This window comes from Cynocephalus volans, chromosome 6, assembly GCF_027409185.1.
Source record: "Cynocephalus volans isolate mCynVol1 chromosome 6, mCynVol1.pri, whole genome shotgun sequence".
NCBI classification, from domain to species: Eukaryota; Metazoa; Chordata; class Mammalia; order Dermoptera; family Cynocephalidae; genus Cynocephalus; species Cynocephalus volans.
Genome location: NC_084465.1, coordinates 154,621,223 through 154,633,557, shown reverse-complemented (window position 1 = coordinate 154,633,557; position 12,335 = coordinate 154,621,223). Strand labels below are relative to the sequence as shown.

Below are 12,335 nucleotides of genomic sequence, written 5' to 3'. Positions count from 1 at the left end.
TACTCTTTCTTTTAAATCCTAGTTCCTGGAATAGAGTAAGTGGTCACTCATTGCTGACTAACTGAATGAGTAACTTCATGAATCAGTGGTAGACATATAAGTAAGTTACTGCCGTTCACAAAACACAGTTTTTACTTTGTTGACTTTAGACATCAATAGTTGGAAAACATCTTTCAATCCCACTTGCCCTCTGACTACTACCTGCTCTCTCTCCCTTCCTTCTTCCCTCCTTCCCTGAATCTCCCTAATGCCACGTCCTAAAATGGGGTGGGAGGTGGCGGCACATCTCCATGGTGCTGTGGAGGAGGACAAAGGGAAAAGCTGATGGGAAGGCTTCAGAGAAGGCAGGATGTTCAAGGTGGGCTCCTCAAGGCTGGCCAGCAGGGAGGTGAGGAGCCAGCTTTCTTCTATACCACGGGAAATACCCATTGAAAGACTCATTTTCCTGCAATTTTATTAGATTTTTGTTCCATGCTTTCAGCTGGAAAACTGTTTACAAAACTGTTGTGCTAAGCAGTAGTACTTTAGGGAAAGATTTCAGAGAGATAGTCTGGAACCAGAAATTACCCTCTCTGGCTCAGCTCCTCACTGTAAAATGGCAGTTAGGGTTAATGCCTGATCACAGGGGCAGTGAGAGAAGTCAGTGACGCACACATGGTTGAGACAGTGCCAAGCTCAGGTGTGATCCAGCCAGCATCGGCGAATCAGGACCTAAGACTGTCTGGATTTGTCACAGGACCTAGGATGCTGGCCACTGACTACTTTTACATTTGCCCCTATACGCCAGATGTTAAGATTACAGAACTAAAAGGGAAAAAAAGAAAAGATTGCAACCTGTCTATCTTACATATATAGGGAAATTTATTGCAATTAATTACAGGATGTGTCGATCAAGTTCTGAGGAGTATTTTGAGACCCATTAAAGAACAATATATAAAATATATGCACCTTTCTTGCTGAAACTCTACCAGTAAACCAAGAAACTGGTAATTCTTTTCAGGGCCGCAGCAGTGAATAGTCATATTAAGAAGTAAATTAATGCTCACTGAGAGTTTGTTGTGGTGAACTCATCCTTTAGGTTTATATACCAGAGCTATATTGAATATTAAGTGAGAGAGGGGTTTAGATAAATACACAAACAAAGCAAGCAAGATACTTTAAGTTTTAAGACACATCATTTTGCATAGTTTTGTGGGGTCATAGACCCCATAGTATCTGAGGACATTGCATCATTGCTCCCTTGACACCAGAGAATGTTGGAACAGTGCTCCCATAGCACCTGAGGACCCTGCAGCAGTGTTCCCATAGGTGCTTGCATGTGATTGCAATTTATAATGCAGTTATGTGGTTGCCTTGAGCTTCCCAAAGTGGGAGAACCTGAAGGGCAGGAGTTTTGTTGTTTTCTTCATCTGGTACATAGTAGGTACTCAGTAAATATTGAATGAAGGAATTCCTGTTCCCCAAATTGGAATCTCCTCATCCTTTTTATTTTCCCCCTCCAGAAATGTTTTTGTTTGGTTTTTAGCTTTTACAGTATTTTTACTGTAATGCTAATTTCAGATATTTTATTTTTTATATTCAGTTGGGGAGTGATGGATGAAGGAAGAATGTAATTGGCTTACCAGGAATCATAGTTATAATCATAGATAATGATTTCTGTGGTTTCTATTAAAATCCATTAGAAGTTTAAATAACTAACATAGATAAGTATGCTTTTGCCGCTTATTCAGGTTAAAATTTGGAGACTGCCCATTAAGCTTCTGAACATTTAGATTGCATTCTAGAATAAAGTGGACATTCCACATGCTTACAGGTGTGCAGTGTGAAGAGGCTCAGTGTGGCTTCAGGTTGCAGGCGTGGTCCATGGGCTCTGTGGTCTCTGTAGTGGACAGTGGTCAGATGGTAACAGGGCTGATAGAAATCCACAGCCCTCTAGTCAAGAAGCTTTAATATCTCCCTCAACAAATCTCTTTGTTCTTTTTTAGTTATAGTTTTTTCTCTTTCTAAGAATAACAGGGTTTTCCACCCCCAGTGCTAATGAAATAGTCACCAAATAATAAAATGACAAAACACTGCAGTGTTTTTAGAAGGTGAAATCAAGCACAGTTCCTGAGTAATTTATAGATTTTATCATCAGCCCTGCAGGGATTTTTTTAATACCCTTCTTCCCACATCCCCATTCCCCAATTAAAGAGAAGACCAAAGAGTGAATGTTTCATTTATGGGGAAGGTTTTCACTGTTTTTATGTCTGATAAGATTGTTATTTTGGGGCTGGCCATTTAGCTCAGTTGGTTAGAGTGCGATGTTATGACACCAAGGTCAAGGGTTCAGATCCTCATACCTCATATAAAAAAAAAATCATTATTTTTTTTACTTTTGTGGCTCTGCAGGATACCTCCAGCTAGTTAACAGTTTGTAAACAAATAATTAAAACAAAATTACTTTGTCTTTTATTCTTAAAATTTGTATGCAACACATTCCTTTTGTTTAAAGTCAGAGAAGGATGGCTGCAAGTATGCACCTGTTGGACCCTGGATAAGAGCGTGCTTTCCTGCAGATGTGCACCTGCAGCACTTTGGACCCTGAGTAAGAGTGTGCTTTTCCACAGGTCTCAGCCACCTTTGCAGCTAGTCTGGTCAGCAGCCCAGCCATTGGAGCATACCTTTCTGCCAGTTATGGAGACAGCCTTGTTGTGCTGGTGGCCACAGTGGTGGCTCTTCTGGACATCTGCTTCATCTTACTGGCTGTTCCAGAATCTCTGCCTGAGAAAATGAGACCAGTTTCCAGGGGAGCTCAGATTTCTTGGAAACAAGCAGACCCTTTTTCGGTAAATAAAAACTTGAAAGTATTTACTTTCCTAAATACCTTCCTAAGCCAACCAAATAAAAATATATATGCATCCTTAAGGATCTCAACAGTTGTTTATCCATTTCTTTCTCTTATAAAAGTAGAAAAAATTTAATTGTAAGTAAGGGCATGACCTGGGGACCCTGCCTGTTCTGTTTTTGCCACAATGTCAGACAGTGAAAGAGGTGTTTAGAGAAGGAAGGCAGGAGTGGGCCTGGGAGCCAGCTGGTTAGACCTCCCGCCTTATCCTGTAGTGATCAAGTTATGTGTGGAAACTCATCTGTGAGGTGGAACTACTATTGACTAACCTGAATAAATTAACTAGTCTAGTGTCTGGTGTGTAATGTAGCAAGGTCTCAGTAGACATTTGCTGCTTTTGCTATGAATTACGTAAGGGTTATCGTGTGATGACCTAGAAGCTCTGCAGCACTTTCCATTCCTCTGATTACAGTGTACCTTTTGGTTCTGTTCAGCAATCCTATGTGTATAAGAAGGATTCTTCAACAAGGTTGTGACATTCAAAAAGGTCTTACTGGTCTGACCCTATGACTAGAGCATACTTATTTGTCTACCAGGTTTACAGGCAAATCAAATATTAACATTTTGAAGAACAGAGTGAAATTACATCTAATGAAAACCCTGTACTAATAGGGCTTTAAAAGAAGTGATGTTTTTGAAAGGTTCTGTAGGAATGTTTTTTCAGGGTCCGTTCATAGGATGTTCAAGATCTGTTTAGGGATGTGAACCAATAATGAACAAAGATGAGCAAGTGTTTTTTTAAAAAATAAGTTACAATATTTGAAACATATACCTCTGGAATTAGGGCTTATAACTTTCACAGAGAGATAGTGATAGATTTAATGTTAAGATTCGCTTCCTTTTATAATCTATTTGACTTTTTAAATCCACACTAATAGGTCAAAATAGTGAAGCCAATATCCTGCAGTGTTGGCACATTAGTGTGCATTGTCTTCTCATGTGTTTCCTTCTGTTCATTCTCAGTCATTGAAGAAAGTTGGAAAAGATTCTACTGTCTTGCTAATCTGCATCACTGTGTTTCTTTCATACCTTCCTGAAGCTGGACAGTATTCGAGTTTTTTTCTCTATCTCAGACAGGTGAGTCGTAGGCCTAGTAGCCTTCAGTAGCCTTTGAACACAAGGAAAATCAGAGATTGGGATCTGTAAAGATATTTTGGGGAAACCATTCTTGAGAAAAAAACTTGCTTCTGGTTATAAATGTAGGTGCTGACATATAATTAGTAGACAGGGAATCTTTAATGCAATGATGACTTAAAGTATAGTAAGATATTTACTGTGGAAAAAATATCCTTGATTATTATACAGAGGAAGAATTAGCAGAAATAGAACTTATCATAATTTTTCTTGATTTTTTTAAGACTATTTTTTTAGAGCAGTTTTAGGTTCACAGTAAATTAAGAGGAAGGTACAGAGACTTCCTGTACATACCCCTTGTTCCCACACACGCACAACCTCCCCCACTATCAACATTTTGCACCAGGGGAACATTGTAACATTTGTTACAGTGGATTGGCGCATTATTATCATTCAAAATCTATAGGTTATATTGGGGTTCACTCTTGGTATTGTATGTTCTATGGGTTTGAACAAATGTATAGTGATATGTATCCATCATTATAGTATCATACAGAGTAGTTTCACTGCCCTAAAAATCCCTTGTGCTCCACCTGTTCATCCCCCTCCTCTCCCCCAGTCTCTGGTAACCACTGATCTCTTTATTGTCTCCATGGTTTTGCTTTTTCCAGAATGTGGTATGTTTGGAATCATACAGTATGTGGCCTTCTTAGATTGGCTTCTTTCACTTAGTAATATGCATTTAGGGTTCCTCCATGTCTTTTCATGGCTTGATAGCTCATTTCTTTTTAGCAATAGACTGGATGTACCACAGTTTATTCATTCACTTACTGAAGGATGCCTTGGTTGATTCCACGTTTTGGTAATTATGAATACAGCTGCTATAAACATCCATTTATCATAATGTTTTAAATCTTTAATGATATCTATTAAATTTCACAGACCTGGGTCTCATCCCATCCAGCTTGCTGAGTCGTCTTCAGTAGGCTGTAGCTCAGCTACTGCTGTAGATTTGAAGGTGGCTTGTGAGCAGTAATCAAAATCTTTCCTCTCCTCTGATGTTTTTCTCTTTAAGAATTTAAACCCTACTTTGTCCTCCAAAATCGATCATTGGCTTAAGGCAATTAAAACACACACACACACACACACTCTCTCTCTCTCTCTCTCTCTCTCTCTGTCTCTCTCTCTCTCCCCCCCCTCCCCTTTTCCAACTGTTCTTGAGGTCTCTGGGTTTGCTCAAGCCTAACCCACCTTGCCATTGTGTCCTGCTCAGGCCTCTTACCGGTTTCACTGGAAGGAAAGCCTTTTCCAGATGGTTTATTCCACTAGGGCAGAGCAGGACTCCTCCTAAGATAAATCTCTTTATTTTTGGAAATAGTTTTGAAGAAAACTTTGTTAAATTTTCCGTTCTGGTAGTTTTCCTCAGAGTATGAGACTAATGTAGCATATAAGTAAAACTTTCTTCCAAGCATTTCTGTTTTGCTTTGCTAATTTTTGGTGGGTGGATGCTAGAGATTTAGAGGGAAGAGTGTCAAGACAATATTTGTTTAATGTGGAAAATTATACATGCATTGATAAATAAACTATGCACTAAGTTAAATATGCATTTAATTTAGAAATTAATGGAGGAAAGATGGGAAAGCCCAAGGAAGAAAGTTTTAAAAAATCATATTGCATCTCTTCACACAGATAATAAACAATTGTGACAACTTTATTCTTCTAGCCTTTTTTCCTATATATATATGCTTATGTCACCATCACCACCACCAATTATAACAAATTGGAATCATTCCATGATATTTTGTATTTGTGTTCACTTTTGAGAGTGATTCTCACACATACACAAATTTTAGGTGAAATTTCATTCAATCTTTGAAAATTGTATATCTGATAAAGAACTTTTATCCAGAATATATATAGAACTTTTATAACTCAATAAAAAGACAACCCAATTGAAAAGATTGGTGAAGAATTTTGAGATTATTTTTCTAAGGAAGATACACAAAAGGCCAATAAGCACATGAAAAAATGTACAACATTATTAGCCATCAGGAAATGCAAATCAAAATAACAATGAGATACAACTTCACAGGCACTGGGATGGCTATAATTAAAAGAACAGACAAGGATGTGGAGAAATCAGAACTCTCACACATGCTGGTGGGAATGTAAAATGGTGCAGGCACTGTGGAAGAGTCTGGCAGTTATTCAAAATGTTCAACATAGAGTTACCGTATGACCGAGCAAATCTTCTCCTAGGTATATACCCATGGGAAATGAAAACACATATCTAACACAGAAACTGGTACACAAGTTATTCATAACAGCAAAAAAGTAGAAACAACCCAAATGTCCATCAGCTGATGAATGGATGAATAAATATGATCTATCCATATAATAGAATGTTGTTATTGGCAGTAAAGAGCAATGAAGGACTGATATGTGCTACAACATGGGTAAACCTGAAAAACATTATGCTAAGTAAAAGAAGCCAGTCACAAAGGACCACATATTGGGTGATTCTATTTATATGAAATGCCCAGAATAGACAAATCCATAGAGACAAGAAGTAGTTTAGTAGTTAGGGGAAGGGTAGGCTGGGGAATGGAATTCCTAATGGGTGCCGTATTTCTTTGAGGAGCGATGGTTGCCCAAATCTGTGGATCTACTAAAGCCATTGAATTGTACACTTATGATGGGTGAATTATATGGTATTTAAATTTAAATTGTATGGCATTTAAATTTATTTACAAATGTAGGCTGAGAAACAATCCCTAAAAAAACTTCATTTTCAGGTTCCAGTTATTTTTTATTGCATATGATTAAACGGTAATAGAAGATTAGCCATGTCAGCAGCACTGGACTGGGCAGCCAGAGGCTCTAGCCCTAGCTCTTTCTTTAGCTACTTGTGTGACTGGAAGCGAAATATTCATTTATGAAATGAGAATACTGTATAAAATAACTATTAAGGTTCTTATTCCATATTTTGTAGAATTTCAATATAAGGCAAAATAATTTAACTTTTTTAAAACTTGATACTTAAAACATAAAACTTCTAGGCATTTCACAGCTGCTGTTAAGGTCAGAGGCTTAGAAATCATTGCCAGCTAACTTTGGCTGCTCATTAAAATCACCATGGAATCTTTTTAGAACTTACCTGTGCTGGGCCATACCCTCAGAGAGTCTGTTTAACTGGTGTCTAGTGTGTTCCAGCATCTCACTGCTCCCCTCTCAACTCGACCCTTCTTTCCCCTTCTCTGTTGTCCACGTGATTTCAGTGCGCAGCCAGAGTTGAGAGCCACTGGCTTCACTAATGAGCAAATTCTGAATTGGCAGCATCAAAAGTCAAACCATTTTGTTTCATATTCACTCTGTTCCTTGATATCTTCATGTTTGTCAATTTGTGGGTGGGGACAGAGAGGGAATATGAAACAATAGATAGACATATAAGAAAAAATATCTGAAAAAATATTATCCAAAAAAATATTTTGTAATTTATGTTGTACCTGCTTATAATAATTCCTTATATCAGATTTAGATAAAAATAACTGGTGAGATAGGTTCAGCTTTTAGCACTGCCTTATTTTGCAACTGTTTTTATGAACTTTCCTCGGCTATTTATCCTATCATTTTAATAGAACACAGCATGTCTTATTAATTATTTTTAATGTTGTCTTTTTACTTCCATAGGTCATAGGTTTCGGATCTGTTAAAATTGCAGCATTCATAGCTACGGTAGGAATTCTGTCTATTGTGGCTCAGGTGAGTGTCATTTTACCCATACTTTTTTTTTTAAACACTTTTACCCTGATAACCATAGATTCACAGGAAGGCACATATAAAAGTTCAGGGAGATCCCCTAAACTGCTACCTCCATCCCATATCACCTGCCATGGTAATAACATCTTTTACAATTATAATGTAATATCAGATCCAGGAACCTGACATGGATATAGTCCACAAAACCATTCATTTTTTAATAGAATGTTGACATTATGATTTAGGAGGAATTAAATACAACTTTCAGTGCTTTTTAGAATATTTGTCGTAACTCTGCTGAGCCAGTTCTTTTGCTTTTACAATGACCAAAACCATAAATAATTACAGTTCTGGGGGACTAAGGGCAAATATGCTTGTTATGACTGTCCTGCACTGAAATCTACCAAAGCTAATGTTTACTTTGTGTAGATTCATTTGTTTATTCTCCCCCAGTGAAAAGTGTATTTTGATAGACAGCATTTCATTTTGTAAAAACACTACGAGGTATTGAAATATCATTGATTTTGTTTATTCCTTTAACATGTAATTAAAATGACATATAACATAAGTCATTTCTGGTAAAATAGCCAGTGTTCAATTTTGAAAGACAGGTTAAAAAAAAAAAAAGTATAGGAGAAAGCTGAAGAATGAACATTTTTAAGCTAGTACATTTTCCTATAAATCAGAAAATTGGGTAGAAGCTTGCATGTATCTGTGAAAACATCATTAAAATCTTTTTTGCAAAAACTTCTTTACAATTAATCTCTTAAACATAAATATAAGAGCTGTGCTGCTGTGCTGTAACTTCACCTCCTCCCTGCCACTGATTTAAACATCAGTGGGCTTAATGTGTTCTGGGCACATATCTCCTTGTATTTGAAATACACATGGTTGCAAATAGCAGGAGTCAGATCTGTGCGCACCTCTGATCTGGCCCTGTGAGCTTTGCCAGTTGTGTCCACTCACTTCCCTCACTTATAAAATGAGGGAATGGGTCTTCTGAACTCTGTATAAGTACCGCACGCTAACCGATTGCGCCACTGGAGCTCCGGTCTTCTGAACTCTGAAGTGTCCCTTTCAGCTTCTAATTCATTTGGTTCTGTTCAGCATCTTCACATTTACCTTCTCCTGATGAGTGTATTTGGCCATCCAAGCCTTGCATTTTTTCATAGTTTGAACTTTGCATGTTTGCGGCCTGACAGTATTTCTGAATTGATCTTTTGACTAATAGGTATAACCCTCTTGTTGATTTTCACTGAGATTATATGGTTCTGTTACTCCGTAAATTAATCTGAAAGTCTTCTAAAGTAACTGGGGTGATCAGCTTGTAAAAATGTTTGTTCCCTTTTGCTTTTGTCTCCAATGTACCTCCTTAATCCTGCTTCAACTTGATTAAATAATCTTGAACAGTGAGAGTAAGGTGTAGCCTTGTGACTAAAGACGAATAAAAAAGAAAGAAAATGAAGCTGAATGAGCATATATTTTCTGTCCATCCTGGAAAAAAACAAATAAGTGATCTGTTTTTGTGTTTGGTTGTCAGGGGTAAGAGCTATTATTTTGCTTGCTTCTTTGTGAGAAAGGCCAATTTGAAAATGACAATTCAACCAACTTAGGTTTGTCCAAAATAAAAGTATTTTTGTTTAAAAGAAATGGGCTCAATTGTGAATTTGTTCCTACTTCACAGGAAGCCAGCTGGATTTCCAGATGTCAGAATTTGAAAGGAGGAACTGAGCTCAAGATAAAAAACAAACAATTTTAAGAGAAAAGAAAGGTTACATGGAGAACAGTTTGGGGGAGTAACCCTCATACTAAAGCTTACTGGTGGGTGGTTCAGGCCTGGGAATTAGAAAAGTTTTTCTGCTAAAGACATTTCAGTTATATGTGGACTCTGTGGAGAAGGGCTCAGGGGTCGGAGGCCCTTGGGAAGGGGATGGCAGCATATAGTTGTGGCACACTGAGGAGTTTTACATGTTAAGCTGTAGGAATGAAAAGTCAATTCATTTACAAATATTGATTGCACACCCATTCGGTCCACACACCCTTGCAGGCAAATGGGATGCAGCAATGAAAACATACAAGTGTCTGTCCTCGTGATGTTACCTTTCAGAGAGTGGAAAACACAAAATAAGCACAATGTATTTACAGGAGCAGGTGGTATTAGTAACACAGGCAAAAATAAAGCCAGGTATGAACATAGTAACGAATGCCGTGGATGCTATTTTTGAATAGGGAGATAAAGAAAATCACAGCTGAGGAGGGATCATTAAGGAGAGGATAATGGCTGAGTGTGCCTGGGGGACACGTGACAGATGAAAAGGGCTGTGTGTGTCAAAGACCACACCACATGTCAAAGGTCACTCGAAGATGTTACACTTCATTCAGACCACATGGCAAGAACAAACACAATGACATTTACCTCTGAAGAAAACTGTTGTGTATTACTCGAACTAAATGTATTTAATACTTTTTTGTTTGTTTTAGTAAACCATATTATGATGATTCTTCAATATAAAAAGTCATGAGAATACAGAAAAAATGATTACCACTCATTACAATGCAGACTTAACCATTGTTAACATTTTGACATACTTTTCAAATGTTTTTAAAATATGCCTATACTTTTCACATCATTAAGTGTAACATTAAATTTCCATATTTCAAAAACTCAATATATAGCAAATAAACCCATAGTACATGTAACCACTCTAATTCCTCACAATGTTTTTCCTCCCAAAGGCAAAGGAACATTAAAAATTTGGCTGTGTATCCAGTCTTTTTTCCACATTTGCATGTGTACATGCACACACACACGTTTTAACTTTGCAGAACTGGTAGGGTCCTATTTGCCTCATTCTGCAACTTTCTCCTGATACCGTGCGATATATCATCGTGCTTCTGACACAAGGATGGACTTTATTGCTTTGCACTGCAGTGCAGTATTCTATTGTCACATGTTGATGTGTGTGCGCTGCGTATGTGAGTGTTTGCCTGTGCATATAAGTGCATTTGCTTGTGCATTAGTGCACTCTTATTTAGTGGCTCTGACTCAATAAATGAGGCACAGCATGAAGCACTTTTAATTAACTTTCCTACACTGTCTTCAATTATGTTATTGAAGCTTCTTTCCTCATTGTTTAATGACATTTCCCACGTCCCCCCATTTGCTGGTCAATTTCACATGTTAAAATTCAGTTCGAAACTTCAATACAATATTTAATCTAACTCTCACTCCTTCTCATTCTCAACACAAGCTTGAGCTGAGCCCCTGACCGCCTGAAAGGCAAGTGCCTCCCCCGGCCTCAGGCCCAGCTTTCTTCCCCTCTTCGATGGCCCTCGCTCCTGCCTGAGCAGAACGCCCCACAGACTTCCGAGGGAGGCTGCCATCTCCTCGTCCTCCCTCAGGCCCTCTGCATGTGTGAGGCACTGCAGTGCTGCTGCAGCCTGTCCGTGGCCACATCTCGCGTCCTCCTGGCGCACAGAGGGTCCCAGCAAGGCTGCACCCTCCCTGGCATACTCTCCTCTAGGTCCCCCTCACCAGGCCAGGGGTGGAGCGACCTCCCACCAGGGCTAGTGCGACTCCGGTTCCCCAAGGCTCTCGTCGCCCTCCAGCCAGCTCAACAAGCTGGGAGAAGGGGAGGGCGGGGAGCCGGGAGCAGCGGCAGGGAGCAGGAGGCCAGGCCGGGTAACCCCGAGCAAGCCTCCGGGAAGGTGGCACGAAGGCCACTCGCAGCTTCCATTGTTTTCCACTGCGGGCCCTAGTGCCCATTCAGGAGCTACAGGAAGAATTTCCCTCCACAATTACCCATTACCCTGCAAAAAGCGTTTTGATATTATTATTATTAGCAATTCTGCACAGATTATTCCAGTATAAGTCTCATTGTGCACATGTGAAACTGTAGAGATAGCTGGCCCAGAGGAGATGACTGACGGGTTACATGTTAAAGCTCCTGCCAAGTCACCTTGCAGGGGGGCACTGCTCCCACCAACACTTTCAACAATGGTTGATGTTTTCAGATTCACCATTTTGCCAATTTTAGTGGTAAAAAGTGATGTCTTACCGAGGTTATAATTTGCGTTTCTTTATTGCCAAGGATTCTGAGAATCTCTTAGTGTCATTAGTCATCCTGTCTGTGCTGTTGCCGACGTCTTAATTTTTTTTTTTTTCACTTTTCTCACTGACATGCTGGAGTTCTTTAAGTATTTCTGATATTCATTCTTATCTATCCACATTGAAAATATGTTTTTTCAACACTATTTAAAAATAGTATTCCTGATATCTTCTGTTGTGCGAAAGATTTAGTTTGAAGTAGCCCCATTTATCAATCTTGTCTTTTATATCCGTGCTTTGTGTGCTTTGGTTAAGAAATCTCCCCACCCCACCCCACCCCACCCATTCTCTTTAATAGATTTAAAGTTGGTTTTTTCCCCCCACATTTACTTATATTGTCCACTTGGAATTTATATTGTGAAATTGTACGAGGTTGGGATCTAACTTTAGGCATTGCACGTGGAACGCCAATTGTTCCACAGCCGCCCGTCACATAGTCCATGCAAGGCTAGGTGTCTGCTATTAACAATAATTTATCATGTGTTTTCAAGTGGCTGGAAGAGAGGA

The 12,335-nt window shown here is 38.9% G+C and overlaps 1 protein-coding gene across 1 annotated transcript in view; it reads left to right on the top strand.

The window, feature by feature from the left end:
* LOC134381091 (hippocampus abundant transcript-like protein 1) overlaps nt 1–11,479 on the top strand; it is a 45,689-nt gene extending 34,210 nt beyond the window's left edge. Inside the window, exons 6-9 of the mRNA XM_063101153.1 lie at nt 2,610–2,828; nt 3,851–3,964; nt 7,652–7,723; nt 11,024–11,479. Coding sequence (XP_062957223.1) covers nt 2,610–2,828; nt 3,851–3,964; nt 7,652–7,723; nt 11,024–11,479 — 861 coding nt within the window. The remainder of the gene's footprint in view (nt 1–2,609; nt 2,829–3,850; nt 3,965–7,651; nt 7,724–11,023) is intronic.
* The last annotated feature ends 856 nt before the right edge of the window (nt 11,480–12,335 follow it).